This window comes from Cephus cinctus, unplaced genomic scaffold (assembly GCF_000341935.2).
Source record: "Cephus cinctus unplaced genomic scaffold, Ccin1 Ccin1_scaffold0690, whole genome shotgun sequence".
NCBI classification, from domain to species: domain Eukaryota; kingdom Metazoa; phylum Arthropoda; class Insecta; order Hymenoptera; family Cephidae; genus Cephus; species Cephus cinctus.
In genome coordinates this window covers 2,171,719-2,191,663 of record NW_014333313.1, presented here as the reverse complement: position 1 = coordinate 2,191,663, position 19,945 = coordinate 2,171,719, and the positions used below count along the sequence as shown (strand labels likewise).

Below are 19,945 nucleotides of genomic sequence, written 5' to 3'. Positions count from 1 at the left end.
TTTTTTTTTAATTATAACCCCCCCCCCCCCCCGGCTATTGTTATTTTTATTCATAACCCTTCTTTATTTCCTTCTGTGTTACACGCGAGTTTGCATCCGTTTCCTCTCCCTCTCCCTCTCCCTCTCTCTCCCTATCGATCTTTCTCACTTTCTCGTTCTCTTCTCCACTTTTTCATTCGCACTCGCTCTTCCTCGCTCTCTTAATGCATTCACTCCCTTTCTTTCGCTACTATCGACACCGATAACCGTTTCCATCGCCCAACGAAAAATCTTATTACGATCGTCATTGTTATCGGGATCCTCAACTCTTATATCCTTGAATCGTATCTCCTCTCTTCTCAACGCCTCTCTCGACTCACCGCAGCTCACACTCCTCTCCGCTCCTCTCCTCGCCGCGACGCCATCTATCTTTCTTCCCGCCGTAGCATAGCTCTCGCGATCCTCAACATCGGCCGGCTTCCCTTACGTTTCACTTATTTTTGAGCAATAAATACTTTCTCCACGGACAAACTGCACATTGAATTGACGCACAGGACACCACCCATTCGCACCGGTTCCATTCGCTCCGCGGCACATTCGCGCGCGCGTTCATTTCTCTCATAAACTCGTTTACACGGCGCTCCGACTAATATGGCTACATCCACAGAGTAATTGTTACGTTAATTAATGATTATCAATTCATATCAATTCAATATCAATGTATTACAATCAGACAATACTCAACAGTGATCATTATTTTATATATTACAATAATTAAGAGTGACAACAACATGACGACGGAGGCGTTGAAGCATATAAGAGAGGGGGGACATGAATTTTCGTGCTTTTTGGGAAGCTGCGGGGCGGATCGGGATAAACATGGAGTTATGATACGATATCACGATGAGGGAAAATGAGGAAGGAGCTAATGAGCGAAAACGTGCAGCGCTCCACGATGTCAAGGCGACGTCGTTGGATTTTGGATAATAAATATCGCGCTCGTACAGCCCCCTCGACAACATGTACGGAAGGTGAACGATGGGAGATGAATTTTTCGTACGTTGATTTTAATGGAAACGATGACAGTGATGATGATGATAATTATGACAATGATTACTGGAGCTGGATCAAGAAGGAAGGGAAGCACGCACACTCAACACAACCGTCACATCGAGCTGGCCTCACGCGCGCGGCCATTAGTCCATAGATTAATACCTACTAGCTAATACACAGTCTGTTCCATTGCGCGGATGTGGTAATTCTTTTTTTTTTAATTCATTTATATGTATATATATATATAGTACGCGTATCCACGTAGGTATATGTGTATATTAGAGCGCTGTCTTCGAATACATACATACTTTGCGCGAATCTCAACATAGACATATGCAGACATAGATACGGATACATGCGTGTGCGCGCGCGTAGTTATATATGTACACATATACATATGCCGTACCATCCATGTGTATATATAATTATATTCATATCAATTAATTATCGTTATCGTTAATTATTATTAATTCTTAAAACTCAGTTCATAGTCCGAAAAATGTTTCAGCTAGTTAGCAGTGGATGGAAATGTTTCTTCGTTAAAATCGTCGATCGGAGGAAAATCGCGACTAGTACGCTTTAGTACGGATCCTCCGGATCGGTTCGTCGCGTCGTCCATCGTTTACACATTTACAATAGTCATTAGTCATTTAATTATGTTCAATTAGTGTTTTAATCGTTTGCCTGCCATGTATTCGTGTCTTTTTTTTTTTTCTTATTTCTTTCGTTAATTTAAAATCATGTCATCACTGGATCCGTAACGAAAATGCGCGGAACGCTGCTGGTTGATCGGGGGCCGCTGGGGTGCGAGTATATATAATAATATACTATTATAATATCATGATTTTCGTATTTTTTTTTTATGTACATTACGTAGTGCGATGATTTCCCGTCACACCTGCCAGCCAGCGGCCGTCGAGAAGACTTCGTCGAACGTACTTTAACATTTATTTACTTATTTAGTTATTACGCTTCGCCCGTAACTCCATTTGCTTTTTCCTTATTTTCTTCGTCCTTTCCAGTCCTTTCGATTCTCTCCATCACCGTTCCCCTCTCTCTTTCTCTCCACTTCTATTCCTTCTCAGTCGTCTTTTATCTCCTTTCGTCAAACTGGCTCACCCGAGGACCAGGAGAAGCCTCGATTACACGGAATATCAGTCCGTTAGGTGAACTTGCCTTTAAAACCTATTATTGGGACTCAGCAGGGCAACTCATGACGCGGGGGTTTCATGGGAAGCTTTATAGAGTTCGCAGGACATCAGGCATTGGCGTCCGCCGCCATTATATTGTGCACTTGCTCGAGCTTGTACGCGAGCCTCTGTTTTTGCGAGAACTCGTCTTCCTCGAGGGTCACCGTTAGCTGTTCGTTATACTTCACTGCATACGTGTATAGTTCGTACAACGCGCAATTCGTATTGAACTCCGTTGTGTGCAACTGAAAAAAAGTTAACCAGGTATAAGAGCTACTGTCATGACGTATTCTCAATGTTGAGTCCGATGTGCATTATTTAGCGTTTTCATGCAACGTATAAATAACATATAGGAACACTTACCCTAGACTCTTCGGCGAGCATGGCATTCATGTCCTGATCGGAAATGGCTGGCATGATCTTGATATCCGAGTAGTAACGTTCTACCCACTCTTTGTACGCTGGAATGTCTTTTGCATAGAGGAGTTTTGAACTCGGCGAGTCCTTACCTGTGTAAACGATATAGTATAGGATGAGTAAACACCTTGATATACGCGCGTATGGAAACATAGTATGACGAGTGCATCATTCAGTATAGGAACCTACTCACCTAATCTATGATCCGACGTGGAACAGCTATCCATAAATGTTTGCGCCACGACAGAGAGACACGAGTCCACGATGTTGGACTTGTGTATATCGAAGACGAAGTTCGGGTTCTTGATAAGGTTCACCCAAAACCTCAAGGGGAGCGAATTGCTCTTCCATGTGTGGACCACTTCGGGGTCAGATATGCCATGATGCAGAGCCTGGTCATCCAAGAAGTCAAACATATACTTAATGGCTAGAGGCAGTGCGGAGCCCCGATGGGCTGTGCTGAAGATCGTCTCGAAGAGGTCGTCGACAAACTTCTGTAGTGTACCCTTGGTCGCCAGTAACCTCGTCAGGTAAATTTCGGAGACCATCTTGTTACCACGTTCACCCTCCTTCTGAGCGTCCGTATCATGGTGTTTTACCAAGTGCCAAGACTTGAGGCCGCCGTCGTGGTCGTGATTCAAGGGCGAAGTTGCACGCGACAATGGCGGACTGGCTGAGCTAAACTTGCTTAAATTCAACGTTTCGTACTTGTGAGACTTGTCCGTTTTCTCAGATAGGATTGAGAGGTTGTAGATGGAGGATTGCTTCGAGACGAGATTTAGAGAGGCCCCGTCCGGCACTCTGTAGTGATTCAGTGTGTTTCGCTTCTTCCATTCGCTCTCGGGCTTTGTTGTGGAGTCCTCATCGTAGAGGATCAATCTTCCTGAGGCGCCGGTACGCCATTCTGTTACGTGGGAAGGGCACGAATGAATAGATTAATTGGTGCTACTAGAGGCCGCGGCTTGTATTTATAGCTGGAATTAAAAGAATAGCTTACCTAGATCGAGGTCATCCTTCCTAGGTCTTTGGCTATATGGGGTCGATCTGTAGATGGTGTCGAGTGCCTTTTCCTTTACTTGAGAGATCGTATCACAGTCGAGCACCTTGACCCCTACGTTCTCCGTGTTAGGATCCATTCCGCCCACGAAGACGGTTTGTTGCGAGATAGACACGTAAACGGTCTATGAAAATTCAATAGAGTTTCAGGGTAAACGATAATGCTCTTAGCACATACAATTTAGCATAGCTTATACGTATGAATATAACTCTTTCCTCAAAGACCGTGGACTGTACTCACCATTGGTTTGAACTCTATCGACTGTCTGATCAGTTTTTCTTCTGACAATGAATATCTCGCCTCTGAGGTAATGGCATCCACAGGTCCCTTGTCAACCTGCTGCTTCATGGCACGGAATAACATGTATAATGGTTCGCCAGCGCACTCTCGCAGAAATTTGTACAAAAGGAAAGTGAACCAGGCGGATAGCATCTTCTCAGCAACGCTCTCAGTTCTGACAGAAATCACACATATAAAACATGTATTATTCATCATATCTCTCTATCATATTTCTAACAGATTTCTATGCGTGTAATACGTACCGTCTTAACAGTAGCTTGGGATGACTCTTGCCTTCCATACACTTCTCAATAAGTTCCGCCAAGAGAGTCTTCAATATATCAGTACAATACTCCATCTTGCTTTGTAAAGTGACCATAATAAAGCTAGCCACATTGACACGATCCCTCATCGAGAAGTAACGATTGCTTTCCAGAGTCCTTACAAAGAGAAGCAAGAAAGTTTTATTCATGATAAGCTGTCCAAAGAGTCTGAGTCCTTTCTCCTTGTGGGTCAGTTCTGGTCTCTCCCACTGAAGGACAACGTGGTTGTCGATATTAGGGAATAAAATTTTCATTGCGTAGGTGCGATAATCCAAAAATGGAATTCCACCACTGGTCAAGTCTCCAGTGAGATCAGTCATCTCGGTTTGTAGTTCAGCAAAGGCCTCTTTGCATTCGGCCGCTACGCGCAGCTCCAATATATCCATCTGCTCCTGCATATTTTTGAGAACCCTGTTGTTCTCGGTGGACTTACGACGATAAGCAATCAGGAAGATAATGAATACCACAACAAGGATGAGTATCGCAGCAATGACTCCTATCAATGCTGGCTTGGACAATGGTCCATTTAAACCAGTCGGTAGAGCGTAGCTCAACTTGCCAATGGAATATTGCAGACTACCACCCACGATCACAACCACTTCCGGCAATTCCTGCTTATTGGGTTGCCCTTCGGAGTCTAATGCCGGTGGCTGAGATACCGGTGGTCGACAAGTGAGCTGCTGTCGTGACAGAGAGGTCACGTTGCAGAATGCATTACCAATTTGAACAACCACGTCGGATTCTTGGCAAGCGCGGTCCAGATGCTGTCCATTGATCGTCAAGTAATCACTCTTGTAATACTTGACCTCCTCGTCGAATACCTCGTAAATTGGATTAGGATACAGAAGAAAGTGATTGAATCCGCGCTGCGTAAGATTTTGCACTCCTGTCACGTTGTCCATGCGAAAACCATACTCGAGGGAGAGAGGTTTCTCTGCGTCAAGCAATACATTTTCAGGAACTTCGATGGTTGGCGAATTGCAATTCATGTTGGTGTGGCTAAACACGGTACACTGGGAGATGAACATCTTGTCGTCGAAATAAACGTACATTTGAGGATTCTGTATGAAGCCCAGATTCTTCCCTGTGACGGATATCCTTATACCCCCAGCAGGGATGCCTTTAGGGATCTTCATCTGTCCGGCTACACCACTTTCGACACTCTCTATGGTTGGGTCATCCACGTACTCGAAAAAGCCGTCGTATTCTCTGATGCCACCGTCAAAGCGCATCTTGAGAACACCATTTCTTTTTCGATCGCTGGCACTGGTCATGCAAAGGGCTTCGTTTAGTTCTGCACTGATTATAGAGCACGGAAGATTATCTATGAAGGCTTCGATCCTGCTACCGGCATTCATGAATTCTCCAGTAATCCTTATAATAGTTCCGCCACTGAGTGGACCAAACTTCGGCGAGATGGAAAAAATTTTGGGATCTACAAATTTAAAATTGTATTCCGACTGTCCACGGAAGTCCTCCACTTTTACTATAACTGGTCCGCTTTTAGCTTCTTCCGGTGTTCCTGGACCGTCTATGCGACACACTATTTCCTTGGTACGAATATAAAGTTTCTCATAAGGCTGACAAGTCGCTGCGGCTACGGTAACACCTTCGAATATGTCACTAAATGTCTTTCCTAAATTGATACCTCTGATGGTCATATTAGTACCACCTTCCCAAGGTCCCATCCTTGGCTCAAAGGAGTGTATCTCCGGATTGGGGCACGTCTGATTCATGTTCAACCAGACACCGTCACCTCGGTCGCACTGATCCTTAACTTCACAGCGATCTGAGCTCTGACACCAGCCGCATCCGTATTTCTTGTCAAGGGCAAGACACATGCCGCAATTATCGGCCATATCTCGGCATCTATATATCACCACGTGGATATTATCAGGATTGTCCAAGGGTTTGGAACCGCCCCAGATCACAGCAAAAGGAACAGTTATGTTTGGCGCCCGCGACGTGTACGAGAAGTCAGTCTCGTCGCAATAAATCGTGTCGGCCAATAGTCTCGCGTTGACGCTGGTTACGCGACCCTCGATGTTGAATTGGCAGACGAATCTCGTTTGAATGATAAATTGCTGTAATCAGAGAGACACCATGAGTTACGAGTGCACGTAGCACCTAGTATCCAGTAGTATCACACATAAATTCCTTTAGTCGCTAGAACAACTAAGGAGAGCAACTTTATCAAACTCACCCCTATGATATGCACTCTAACCCGTATCACCTTCTTAAGACCAGATGATACGAGGATCTCCTGGGAGTCTGTAGCATTCAGGGTGGGACAAAAAGCTGGCCCACTTCTGTAACTAGGACCCATTCTCTGTAACAAAGAAGAAACTCCAGTTAAGTCCAATCTCAATATTTGTAAAATCATGCCCAATTCAAGTTTCAAGCTTTTGGATACTTACGCTGACTCCGGTGACCAGTATGTCGTTGCGACAGTTTTCTGCAGTGTCATGAGTACATCTATGTCCATCGACACACCAGTCGCATGGGAAATTCGAGGACACGCACTGCGTGCAGGAGCTGTAGGTATTGCAGTCGAAGAAAGTAAAGTTGGTACCGACCAAGTCGGGACCGTTGGTCATCCTGACCGACAATTTGGCAGTGAAATGATGTTGACCCGTTGGTATCGCTGGTAATAGATCCGTCCTCGGCGTGGTGCAATTGACTCCGTAGGATTTCCTAGTAGCATTCGTGATTAGAGTCTTGTCGAGGGCCGAGAAGGCACAGAGAAATTGGCCCGTGAGCGACGGTAAGTTTTCGATCACCAGCTCAAGAGTCCTGGCAGTAGTTCGCTGAAGTTGATCCGGAGATACGGAAGTTATGGTCGTGCATCGTCCGCTCTTGTACGATATCCAATACAGAGGATCCTTCGCGGCATCTTGACAATCGCTCCTGAGGTTACACTTGTTCTCCAAAGAGCACCAGCCGCAGTAAGGATCCTTGGCGCCCAAGCAGTCCCAGCAAGTCGTGTATACCGAGCACTCCTGGACCTTAACTTTGGACACCCTTTGATTCGTCAGAACATAAAGATACATCTGCTGAGTATCAAAAAGTAGATCCGGTAGCACTGGAGAATCTGCATCTATGTTCAAGTCCCCATATTCCAGTGCAGCGCTACCACTCTCGACGACAACCTGAAAACACAATAACAATATTTCGTTAATACCTGAATTCCATTTTTTTTTTCAATATCGGCATGTAATCGTGAACGAAATTATTGAATGGAAAAAAAATTTGTCAATTTTATTACAACTATTTCCCGATACAATACACCAAGCGGATATTTTGCGGAAAAAGGATTGTCGCTCGATGACACGCTGTTACACGGTAACGAATATCCACGGTGCGTCATGCAGAAATCACATCGTTGACAAAGCCGATGATTCGACCGGAAGGTTCGTTAATCGTCTATCGAGTTTGCTATATTATTCCGAGTATAATTACTAAGCGTGTAGCGACGTGTAGTTTACAACAAGACAAAGCAATACTCAAGTAAATGTGATATATGGAATTGACATTGTTATCCCGTAGTCGTGAGTCATGCCTAGAATGTCTATTATGTAATTATTAAATCCATTGCGGAAAAAAATCTTAATAAAAAGATACTGCGAGGTACCAACCGTATGATCTTGCCGTTACTTTATTACTCGTACTGGCTTATTGGATTGACGGGTAATAATTCATAAAAACGTTTAATCATTGGCATTCCTCAAACGACGACGCCGACGCCGACGCAAGGCTGACTGGTGTATATATTTATCCTACCTGTAGAGAAAAGATGCACATATGCATTCCGCGTATGCAGGATCCCGAGACGTTTGCTACAGAGCACGCGCTCATGTCCCGGCGAGATATTCGTTCACGACGCCCGTTGATACGTGATCTCGAGACGATTAAACTCGATGCATTCACGGTGAATTTTATTCCGCAAATATATGTTGCGCATGCACATACGAGGCGCGTTCTAGCTAGTTGAATGATGCGGGTGCGCGGAAAAATATGTCGACGGAAATTTTACATGGCATTCTTTACTAACGTAATATAGGTGTATTACCAGTGCTGATCGTTGGATATTTCGAAAATTCAGATATCTCGTGGCGCCATCTGGCATCGTATATGAGAACTGGTACGTGGAATTTATCGAAGCTAAATTTGAGGCAGAGATTTTTCTAATGAATATCAGTCAAGTTTCCATTGAATTTTAACAATACGAGAAAGTATATTTTCGGTGGATTTCTCGTGAGTCTGAGGTAACGTATTCCACAGTAAAAAAACAAAAGGAAAAACGTAAACTAGTAACCGAGGTGAAAGGTTTCGATGGCGATACTCATACGTACACCGACCATATTAGCCAGCAGGAATGCAATCAACCAGAGCAGTTTTAGCAGATGTTGTTACGACCTTTATTAATGTATTAGCGGAGACCTCGAATCAGTAACGACGAATTTTCATAATCGAGCGGGATCTAACGTGCGTGGGTGGCTCCGCGACGGCAGATGCGACGTAATTAAAATTAATCGGCTCCGAAAAATTTCGCACGGACGCCCTGATTAAGCGGAAGGTCCTGAATGGGGATGAGTTCGTAAATAAAAAATGTTCGTAAAACGAAAAAAAAAGAGAAAAAAAAAAAGAATAAGCGAGGGAAAAAAATTAATAGCCAACTGAGTTTGGAGGCTCGCAATTTTCTCATAGGCCAATTAATCCAGCGCACCACTCTGGTGCTTCTTGAAGAAACCAAAAGAAAGACTCTCACGCTCCCTGCGGTTTTTAATCCGCCGCGTAATCCACTTGGGACTGGGGAGGGAGAGTGGGTAATAATTCGCGAATGAATATTCGAAATTGCGCTGCTGGTCCTCAGACTATTTATCAGAAGGGAAAATAAAATCTAATGGCATAACGTATAAAAGATACTACGACCCGTATACGAGTTCGCGTTTGTCAACAGGACGAGAAGCATTCCTGAAGGATTGACCTGGTGAAAGAAGACGTCGAATAGCATGTAGCTGTCTCGCGTTATCTGTCGATCGGTCGTTCACGTCAGGAAGTTGTCAGATAGAATTGGGCCGATTGGTAATGAAAATCGCCAGGAGGCAAACGGACTTTTGCTCGGTACGAAAGATGAAGACGAGATAAGACATTACGAGTTCACGTTATCCATGGGTTAAAAACATGCACGAGTTAGTGATAACGGTGCAGAAGTAATCATAGAAATATTGCAAGTCAGTATCGTGACGAAGACGAAATAACAAGACTGCGAGAGGATCGATCCTGTAGAAAATCTTATGGGAATCGGCGATCGGCGCGACTGCTACACACCACGACTGACGTGATCTTATTTATATAGGAAATTTCCAATAATGCAATTCATTAGTCTATCGAAACGGCTCGGCTAGAGAAACAATGGCTCGTCTCCAGAGATCTCTAATTCAACCCCATCTCCTACCTACGTAAACCACCCGCCCAACAAGCAGCGCCACTCTCTTCGACTCTACGGTCTCCACCCTGCATCCCTTACCGGTAGCCCCATTACCGATTACCCATTACCCTTTAGCGTTCCAGGGCCGTAGAAGGTGCCGGTGGAAGGAGGAGCTGCCTGGAGTGTAATACCAGCAGCAGCTAGGCAGTCGGGAACCTTGTAGAGGGTTGGCTCGGGGCTGCCTGGTTTAACCTGGGGGGGAGGCGTGCAGGTATCGATTGCACCCAAAGATTTACGATTAACCCCTGGGCTTACGCATGCTTCGCGATAATTGACGAGTCGCTGACGTGCTCCAGAGACGACGAGCAGGGAACAAGCCCGTTTTTGTTTCGTCTAGGTACAGCACAAGATCAAAAAAACTGCTTGCTGAAAGTCGATACCGATATGCCAATGTATACCGGTACTGGGGTTTCTGTAGCTTTTGAAATTTATACATTTTGAATATGTGTACGATTTATATCTCTCCCTGATATACCTATCTTTCTCGAACTTTTGTTACCGACTCGCGCAAACCAGCTCGAGAGACTTCTGGCAATATGGGAAAAGCGAAAGAGGGTTTGTACTTCGGGAGAGCCTTCCGGCGCAGGCGCTCCTGTCTGTGCGACAATAGTCTCACTGTGTAGCCAGCCACGTTTACCGTGGCTCTGACTATATAGCTAAGAAGACGGCAATGAGGAAAGGACGATTCCACTCTGGGAGACATCAGTAACTTTCTACACCCTGAACGATTCCTCATTCCCTCGGACTGCTTAGCCGCGCTGTTAGCAGCTCTTTCAGACATCGGCTAAACCAGACACCAGAGTTTTCTTTGAGGATTTATGGTATAGTAATATAGATATGGATGATGATAGCAATAATAACCATAATCTCACCTTTTATTCCGCCCGGAATGATCGAGGGTTTTTAGTGATTTATCCAATTAGGATTGATGACACTTTTTTTTTCCCCTTTAACTGGATACTGACTTCCGCTTGGGATTGCAGAAGTCGATCCCGATTAATATATTGAGATGAGAAGGAATAACTGTTATAGGTTACATCGATCGCCCGTTATACATTTCTGTGTTGGATGGGATCGGAGTGGATTCATGTGATGCGTGATGTGTGCGATCATTATTGACATGGAGTTTCAATAGTATTTCCGGGAGAAATAAAGATACAGATTTATTAGTGTATAGCGCTACTCTTGACAATATAAGTCGAATGTACTTCCTTGAACTATCGATGGAGATACTAATGAATCTCATTGCTGCGTCGTCGCTTAATTTCGAAAATATAATGGGTGTCCCCCCATGCATTGGTTTAGAATTAAGCTGAGAATTCCTGGGATATGGTAGAATCGACTTGTTTTCGAGTGATAACTTATACGTAATCGTATACGGATAGAGGTTAAGTTCACTCTAGAGAAGATATCTAATCGTCATTATGTTTTTTCCAAAGAAATATCACAGTATAACTCGAACTACCGACAACCGTGAAAGTAATATATTTATATAATTTCGATAACCCCGTTGCTAACGCCGTATCAGGACATCTCGAATGATCGGTAATATTCCCCGGTAGAATAAAATTCCGAGTTCCCGGGGCGCTGGGCTTCTTGAGCCTCTTTTCTCACAGACTCAATCCCATCCTCCCTAGAGCCATTTCCAATATCCAGCGAGCACTTCCTTGCGTCTTGATGAAACGTTAAAAATCCATTGCCTTCGAGATCCTCGAACCAAGTGGAATGGAGACGAAGGATAAGAAGGCAGTGGCGAATCGAACCAGTCGCCTTGAGAGCATTCGCACTTATCAAATATCATCGTATAAAACGTCTCCCTCCATTTTCTCAAGCTCGTCACGTGACACGGGTCGCTAATACAAAAATCAACATGGCCGCCGGCAGATATCGCGAGGTTCGATTGATAGCGACCGAACTACGTGTATATACCACAGGGACAATGATTACGGAAATAATAATAATAATAACCAATAGCGAGCCACATAACCCTCAGGGGTAATGGGAGTCGACATAACCTATACTCCTTGGGAACTTTCGAGGACAGAAACACCTGGCCCTTTCCCATGAAACAGCTAAAGTACCGGATTACTTGCTCCCGAACGAGGCTCCCGATTTCTCCTGTGCAGTAAGTTAACCTCGCGCCAATAAGAATCGAATGTAGAAACTATAATCCGTGTAATTAGGCTAATCAAACTGCCGCTCATCCCAAATGGCTTACACGATATTCCCTTCCGATATTACGGGAACGGCTGTTAGTTTCCGTATCCCGAAATCGTTATTACTTTCACATTGGGCAATCGTAGACATGGTAGCTATGCGATCCCGTGAAGATACGGCATCTCGTAATTGCTTGTGATCACAGCATCCGTCGAACCTGTCAAGTCCGTCAAGAGATTCATGATCCATTTTCGGTGCTATGATTCCGATTGAGAAACTGATCGCTCTTAATTAGGAACTTTACGTATTGGCACCTCAAATCCTTTTAAAGTGATTCTAGTCCATTGCTACACTCGCACTGGGTTTCTCTATTATAGGACAAAGCAGCCCTTCATTCGGTACCTCATTGTACTTAGTACAGTTGCTGTGTGTTGACTCGGACTTTTGCTTAGCGATTCAAGTGGATCTGAACCAACGCTACTGGTGATGTATATATATATATAAAAGCAGACATGTGAAGTGGATGGGTATCGGATCCGTTCAGGAATTGCATACCGTTGTACATTTCCAGCAAACTCTTCAGTAGAAATGACTCTCTGTATTTTCAAAGAATTTTATCGAGCCATTATTTTGATTGATACTTGATCGAACTCATATTGTCAGTATATGTATATGTATATATATAGCTTTGTATGGATACGTGTTTGCTTGCGGCATGTATACACATAGACACTGACATATGGGAGAAGGGTGGATCGATGAGGGCGTAACCGCAAAGGACCATGTGGGAGCAAAGTCTTGGAGAAAATTTTCGAAAAACCAGTCGCCGTTTTCATCGGCACAAAACGATACGACACTCGTGAAATTGCGAGGGATTTGAAAAAGGAAGACGGAGGGGAAAAAAGAGAGGAAGTAAAAAAGGGAAGGATAAACCGAGGATATCGTTTCGTTTGAAAGTCTTCGCCATCGGCACAGACCTCTGGGAATTCTTTTGGAAACGACCTGGACAGCTCCGAATCGAGAGTGACGTGCTCGTATAGATCGGACTCCGGATGATACCGACGGAGTGCGATGTAAAAGCGGAAGTTGTAGGACCCATTCTCCAGCGGCCGTCCGTCGTCACGTGAATATCGAACAATGAGACATTGACCAGGTTGGTTTAGGTGGTTCCTTGCTTGTTAGGTTAGGTTTGGCTGAACTGACTATTCGTCCCGTTCGCTTTATATATGTATATATATATATCAGCCTGCACCCTCGAACGATCCGTCCCATCCTTGGCATCTGAGAGCGTCGGGGGTACCTACTGCCCTTATACGGCTTTGTCATTGAAATACTAAATTACGCGAATCCAGTGATATCTGAATAAGGACTGCAGGGAGGCAGAAAGGAAGCGAACGAAATGTAAAATGGAGGGTTCGACGAAAAGATGGAAATTTAAGAGGAGGGAATGGATTCAAAAATCTGGACATTCCATAATACCGTTCAGCCAGATGATAAGAAATTTTATGAAAAAAAAAAAAAAGTGTTTAGAATTTATATTCGTCACAGTCGTCATCCCTTACCCTCGTTTCCAGTCCTGTCTCGAATATATTTCTATACCTACATGTATCTTGATATAGATATAAAAAAAACGATTCAGTTAGGAGCTCTAATTGAAGTAGACTCGTCCATTGGTGAATATCGGAAAATCCGGTACTGAACAATTTCGTTCAATGGCAAGAGCGCACGTCTAGCTGATATATATATATATATATATATATATATATATAGGAATCCGTGTACATCCACTCCAACGTACAGTCGCATTCATAAATAGTGATAGGGCCACGGTGGAATTTCATTAAAAAAAAAAAAAGAGAAAAAGAAAAAATATCTTCACCAAATCAAATGACGTTTTCAAATGGACGTGTGACAATCGAATAAAGTGCAAACGAGAGACTCGGGTTCCTTTATTTCCGATCGATATAAATATGTCCTGTGAATTGTCCATTTTTCATAGTCCCACCCCCCGATAGTCAAGCAGCGACAGCCACTTCTTTGACCCTCGGTACTTCGACTCCGGGTAAAACTGGTGCCCGGAGCGAAAACGTCCGTATTCCTGGATTAAAACGATTTGTCGAGAGTACCACGTAGCGTTTAACGTTCCTCGTACGATCTATCGGATATAACGACGCCGCTCGAAAGCGATCCCCGACGGCGTCTCTCGCTCGCGGTCGAAAACCGGTTTAAAGCGATTCCTCGGAATTCCATGCTTTCGTTAAAAAGCGATTTTCGTTCGGGCGCAAAGCTGCGGAAGCCTGGTGCGTGCGAAGCGACTCGCGATACCCTAGGACCACCGATACCAGCTGCAGAGAGAATAGAATTTTTGCCACTCAACGCGGTCGGTCAGCCTGCCTTGATAAGAAGAACCGCCACGCGTGCACATGCGCCCCTGCACGTGCGTCCGAACGCATGCTTCTCGGTACTTGTTTCTCGCGTGAAAGTTAAACCGTGCCAAGTTTGGTGAAAATGCGCCTTGAACGTTGTGACGGCTGGTCAACGTTCTGGACTTTCTGTCCTTCTCGCTGGCCCTTACGTAAACGGACTCTCGTTCTCTCTTACCAGCGCTCCATCGAAACTTTTCAATATTTCTCTTTTGCTCCGGGGACGAGTACTTATATGTACACGCACGTCTTCACAATGCAGGGACGAGGTACTGACAATCCGATAAGGTAACGCGGATGTTTTCAGTGTCCACTTATCGCGCCGACCTGAATTAGTCGCTCGTAACGACCTACGAAGACCGTTACCAGCTTTCAGATAGTACGTACACGATAATATTCGCGTATTACAGTAAACCCGACACGAGGTCGTTGCACGTTGAGACACTATTCCACATTTCATAATTCATTTTCCACGAGCGCACTCGAACAAAACGCTCGCGTTCTCCTTACGGATCACTTTCGTTTGCCGTTCTCGGCTATTGCTTTCAAGGTTGCGGCATATATTTCCACCGGCGCGAATCGCCAACGAGAATCCGTCCTGGGATTCGTGCGAGACGATATCGAGGAAGGAACCGAGCAAGGGGATTCTTCCGACGACCAAGGACGCACTTCTTGTCGGGAACGAGCAAAAGAAAAGGACGGGAGCGAACGGATACGCTCACCCGCAAGCGGCCGAGATCTTTATTTATAAGATGGGGATCTTATCGTGATATACGTATTCGAGGTAAATTTTATCAGTGTCGACTTGGATACCAAGGCGAATATAACGTTAGACGTTCAGTTTGGCAAGTAGCTAATGGACGGGCCGTGTAGTCGATATGCATCTAGTTGAGCGTGTAGGAGAATACAACGTTTGACCGGTCCGATAAGCCTATTACTAGGAATCGATGAAAAAAAATAGCCAGGATTTCTGATGATTTATCTACATGAAAAAAATGTCAATTTCTATGTGTAATAAACGCATGCCATTCGGAGCCCGCGTATTGATCCCGAAATACCTCTGGCTCCGGGAATGACAAGAATTTCAGACAAGCTAAATCGCGCCATGTTCGAATCTTGCGTTACGGTGATACTGGCTCGGTGAACGATTTTAATTGGATGCGACGAGTGATTCTTGACGTGATTTTTGTTTTTGAAAAATATTCGAGAAACATTCTATTTATTCGTTACGTATAGCGGAGCTATCGAGCTAAACGTTCGCGAGATGCCGCGGATGTGTTTTATGGCTTTCTTTGTCCTATCCTTTTGGTCGGACTCTTTCGCTCTCGCTCGCCCTCGCAGTGGCTCGCCAGGAGCAAGCGAGAACGGTACAAAAATACTAAAGCCGAGGAGTCAGTCAATTTTATTCGTCGGTCTCGAGAGCAGGGGAAAACCAGTGACAGGTTAGGAAGCAACACGGACGCGGAGAGGAAGAGAACACATGGCGGAGGAATGGCGCGCACGAACCTGGCAAAGCGGACGGAAAGCAGAAAGCAGAGACCCTAGAGCCTACACGAATGACTGGTTTAATTATCGAATAGCCAGAGGCACGTATCGCGGCTACGTACTTTTGCATCGGCTTAAATGCCCTCCGCGCGCACAGTTAAAGCGTTCCGAACTCTGGGAGATTTCCTTTGTAGCGGCCGTATCTCGGCATCTGGTTCAACATATTTCCTTAAAGAGCTAAGTACGGTAATTGTACGCTTGCCAAGACGTGGAAGTTAACAGGCCACTAACCTATCGATGGTGGTCCCCGTGAGCAATGTTCTAGCGAGTCGCGAGTATCCTCGAGGTCGTTTCAAAAGGATAACGATTGTAACAAGCCTGGACGAAGATCCCGAGAGAGATAATGAAGGAGTTAAGAAAAGAATCGTAAGTGCGAGGGGAAACGATCGAAGAAGAAAAAAAGAAACAAGGTAATAGATATAATGACGAAAAAAAGGGATTCAGAGAAGATGTCCTGTAGGAAGGGTAAAAATTGGCCTTCAAGATGGCACAAAGTGGATCGATACGAGTCCAAGCTCTCTCTCTCTATATATATATACGTCGCAAACAGGCATTACATATATATATATATATATCACGACTTGACTCGCGTAGTATCCAAGTCGAGCTATCGTTCCATTAGGTACGCGTCGGGCATAGGTCGCGTAAGTCGAGCCTCGAAAGCCTGGGAACTGATTCGAGCCGGGAAGACGGTTCACTGGACGAAAAATTCGATCCGGATAAGGAGGTTAGGTTAGGTCGTACCGAATGGTTTCCACGAGAGATCGTCCCTGAGGAGTAACGGATAGAAATGGGTGAGCGAGAGAGAGAAGAAAAGTTTCGAAGTGGAAGCTACAATGGGAATAAGAGTAAGAAATTGTTATTGGCTGATGATTGGAAGGAGCGTCGTGAGGATCTTTGATCCATTTCCAGGTACCCTGGTAGAAAGGTCTGCGTTTAGGGTAGTCGTCCGGTGGACAGGAAGAAAATACTTTACCGGGTAAGGGAAGCAAACGACTTTGTCCTTAAAGTTTATAACCACGGCGGGTGGCGGGGAGGTGCAGCACCCTTACCCAGTAGCTACTAGGCGAACTCGTGCCTATTGGTTATTATTGTCTTTATGAGTACTTTCCGTTTTATTTAGAATGGCGACGCAAGAGCGGAAGGCTTTAGAGGACTTTAATGTCTGGAGCGGTGCTCGAGTTCTGGATGAGGGTCGCGGCAGGGGAGGGCTGGAGATTGGATGATAGGATGAAGGGAATTACGCACGGGAGGTAAAACAGTAAAATCGAGAAACGCGAAATCGTCCTTTTCAAAATGGAATCCTATACCGGTTCTGAGAGTTCGATAGACTCTCGATGAAATTCGTATATATTTTACACGAGGAACAAGGAATATTTACGAGGGCCCCGTGTGTGCCCTTTGGAGTTTGAATTCTTCTTCAACGACTTCCGGGATCTTCCGCCTATACGGCTTTATTATGTCGGGTGTCTCGTAAGACGCGAAGCGTAATCCGTTCTTTAAAAAGTATTCCTACGGTAGTCTTTTGCTCGATTCAAATACGTTAAGCCTTTTTATTTGGCAGATTTTACTTGGACGATTAATTGTTGCGATTTGTAAGTTTTGAAATCCGAGAACGTTTCGCCGATCAAGGCTTTGGTAATGGTGAACGGCACGCGCCCAGTCGACGGCGCCTACCTGTCGGGTACTCGGCTCCGTAGGCGTCAACAATTTCGCTACAATCTCTTCTTCGCGAAGATCAATACTCGAAGCTGCAAATTTATTATCGGTACGCTAACTGTGCGTCGTTATACGTCGACGGAGAGCAAGCAGAAATCTTACTTAAAATCATATACTGTGCGCAGTGCGAAGTTTGATTGAAGTTTAGAAAATTTTAATTTTTTTCAAGGAGAAAACTCGAAAAAAAATTTTCATAATAATTTTTAACAATTAGCCAGGTAAGTGTAGTCAGCCACGCTCAGAGCTTTGACTTACGAACGTCATGTAAAGTAATTAGAAAAAATTATTTTCAAACAAAATTTACAAGTCGCATTTACGAAAAATAAATTTAGCACGTAGGAATAATATATATTATAGTAAAAATAATTCACTCTTGTAATCTAAATTTTGGGTTAGACCGGCGCCTGCAAGAAACCTCCTACAGGACTTTTTTTTTTATGGAAGATCAGCTTATCTAATCGCCAACCGGCTCTGCGCGAACCCATTTTTCTTTCTCTCTTTTTCCTTCCCTCCTCCCTTCGGGACGAAAGTCCCGAGGACGTTTCGACGAATTTCGATAGTACCCAAGAGAACGCCACAAGGCACTTTGATAAATTTATCATAGCGCGTGAGCATACGAGCGACTCGTCCAAGCAAAAATAGGAGGAGTACCTACTCAAGTACTTCTTGATGGTCTCAAGGTGCTCCTGAAAGCCCACTCTTTAGAAAGGAATGTATGCCAGCGCGATAACGGGCGAGCCATTCCCGATACCAGAAGGGAAGTCGTGATAAGCGATAAAAGACAGAAGGCGTGCACTGATTGTAAAATTAATTGACGACTAAATGAATACACTTATATAAAGACAGCTTTTAGTAATTTCGAGTAATTTGAATAATTTCGTCTTAATTCTTATTCTCTCTCTTTTTTCTTTTTTTTTTTACATCGCTTGTTTCCGCTTTCTCTACCTCTCTTCCGTACCACTGAACACCCGAGTCGCAATCGGATGACTATTTATCCCACGGATCAGCCGGAGCTTAAAGCTTTGCAATCGTCTTTCGTTTCACCCTTTTAATTATTCCTTCGATCTCTTTACTTAAGCGCAGATTAAGAACGTCTTAGCTACCATTTTCAAGATACAACAGACACACTACTCGACTGTTTTTTTACGACACGTGTATACCTACTTCCGTACGCCGGAAGTTCCTTTCCGCGAAGGAAGGATGTCTTACTCTGTGTACTATATACATATATATATCTTGTAGACGAATAGAGAATTCGAAAAATTCGAAAAATCCCAACGTTCTAGGAGCACTAACAGAAGAATTTTCTCATCGTTCCACCTAGTTATATCCGAAGCAACATGATCCAATAGTCGAGGCAAAGACCTTCCAAAAACAAAAGGGTAAACTCGAACTCGAGGTAGCAAATTCCTGAAACTCTCTGCGAATTCCCGAAGAAACAGGAGATAGTGGTAGTCAAGCTACAGTGGAGTCTAGCGGAGTAATGTTAATCAAAAGACAAATTGATTCCATATACAAGTCATTCTATATATCCTATACCGTATACCGTGCGCGTCCGTAGGATACATTCATCCTAAGTCTTTAAAATGTTCCGGACGTCTAAGAATAAAAATCCAGTTACGATCCTTCATCCAATACCGATCTCCGTGTCATGATCTCTCGAATGGCAATTAATGCGATACGTATACAGCGCCAGGTATACCCCCCTTATACATAGGAGAGAGACCTTTTACTTATCGAGCCGGCTAAGTGAGTCGGCGTTCGAGCGAGGAGAGCGATTATTAATTATAATCCTCGCAGGAGGCGCACGGGCCATGAATCAACGGTGGCGTAAAGGCGGTGGTAACCATACCAAGCGTGTAACCGTCGAAATCTTTCCACTGGGCAAACAATGCGCCGATTATTAATCACGCGGGTTCTAGAACGCGAGAAACGCGTGAGACTCTTAACGCACCTACCTGTAATTGCCTGGGGACGGAATTGGTGTACTGGGAGAAGTAAGCAAGTAAATCCAGTCCGTATTGGGATGGTTTTCCGGGTGCTTTGTTAAAAGAGGTTTGCAGTAGTGGGAGAGAAATAGAGGAGTAGTAGGTGACGTGGGGGATGTAGGGGATGTAGGGGTGGGTATAATGGCAAAACTCTCGTTTAATTAGATCATTCTTAATTAATCACAATCTCGTGTTGATTGCCGCCTACGCGCATGATTCAAAATGTCAGAGCGACAATGAGAGGCCGTTGCACCGGGACGCGTATAATTACGAGAGAAGGGGAGGAAACGGAAAGGGAGACTTGAAAAAAAAAAAAAAAAAAAA

At 44.4% G+C, this 19,945-nt stretch overlaps 1 protein-coding gene across 3 annotated transcripts in view; it reads right to left on the bottom strand.

Annotated features, from left to right (window-relative positions):
* Nucleotides 1-683: 683 nt before the first annotated feature.
* Nucleotides 684-19,945, bottom strand: part of LOC107269772 (plexin-A2) — a 72,414-nt gene continuing 53,152 nt past the window's right edge. For all 3 annotated transcript variants that reach the window (XM_015744006.2, XM_025087134.1, XM_025087135.1), the window contains 8 exons: nt 6,716-7,447; nt 6,502-6,627; nt 4,239-6,382; nt 3,937-4,150; nt 3,637-3,820; nt 2,833-3,543; nt 2,586-2,731; nt 684-2,467 (listed from right to left, as the gene is read on the bottom strand). In XM_015744006.2, coding sequence (XP_015599492.1) covers nt 2,291-2,467; nt 2,586-2,731; nt 2,833-3,543; nt 3,637-3,820; nt 3,937-4,150; nt 4,239-6,382; nt 6,502-6,627; nt 6,716-7,447 — 4,434 coding nt within the window. In that variant the 3' untranslated portion in view covers nt 684-2,290. The remainder of the gene's footprint in view (nt 2,468-2,585; nt 2,732-2,832; nt 3,544-3,636; nt 3,821-3,936; nt 4,151-4,238; nt 6,383-6,501; nt 6,628-6,715; nt 7,448-19,945) is intronic.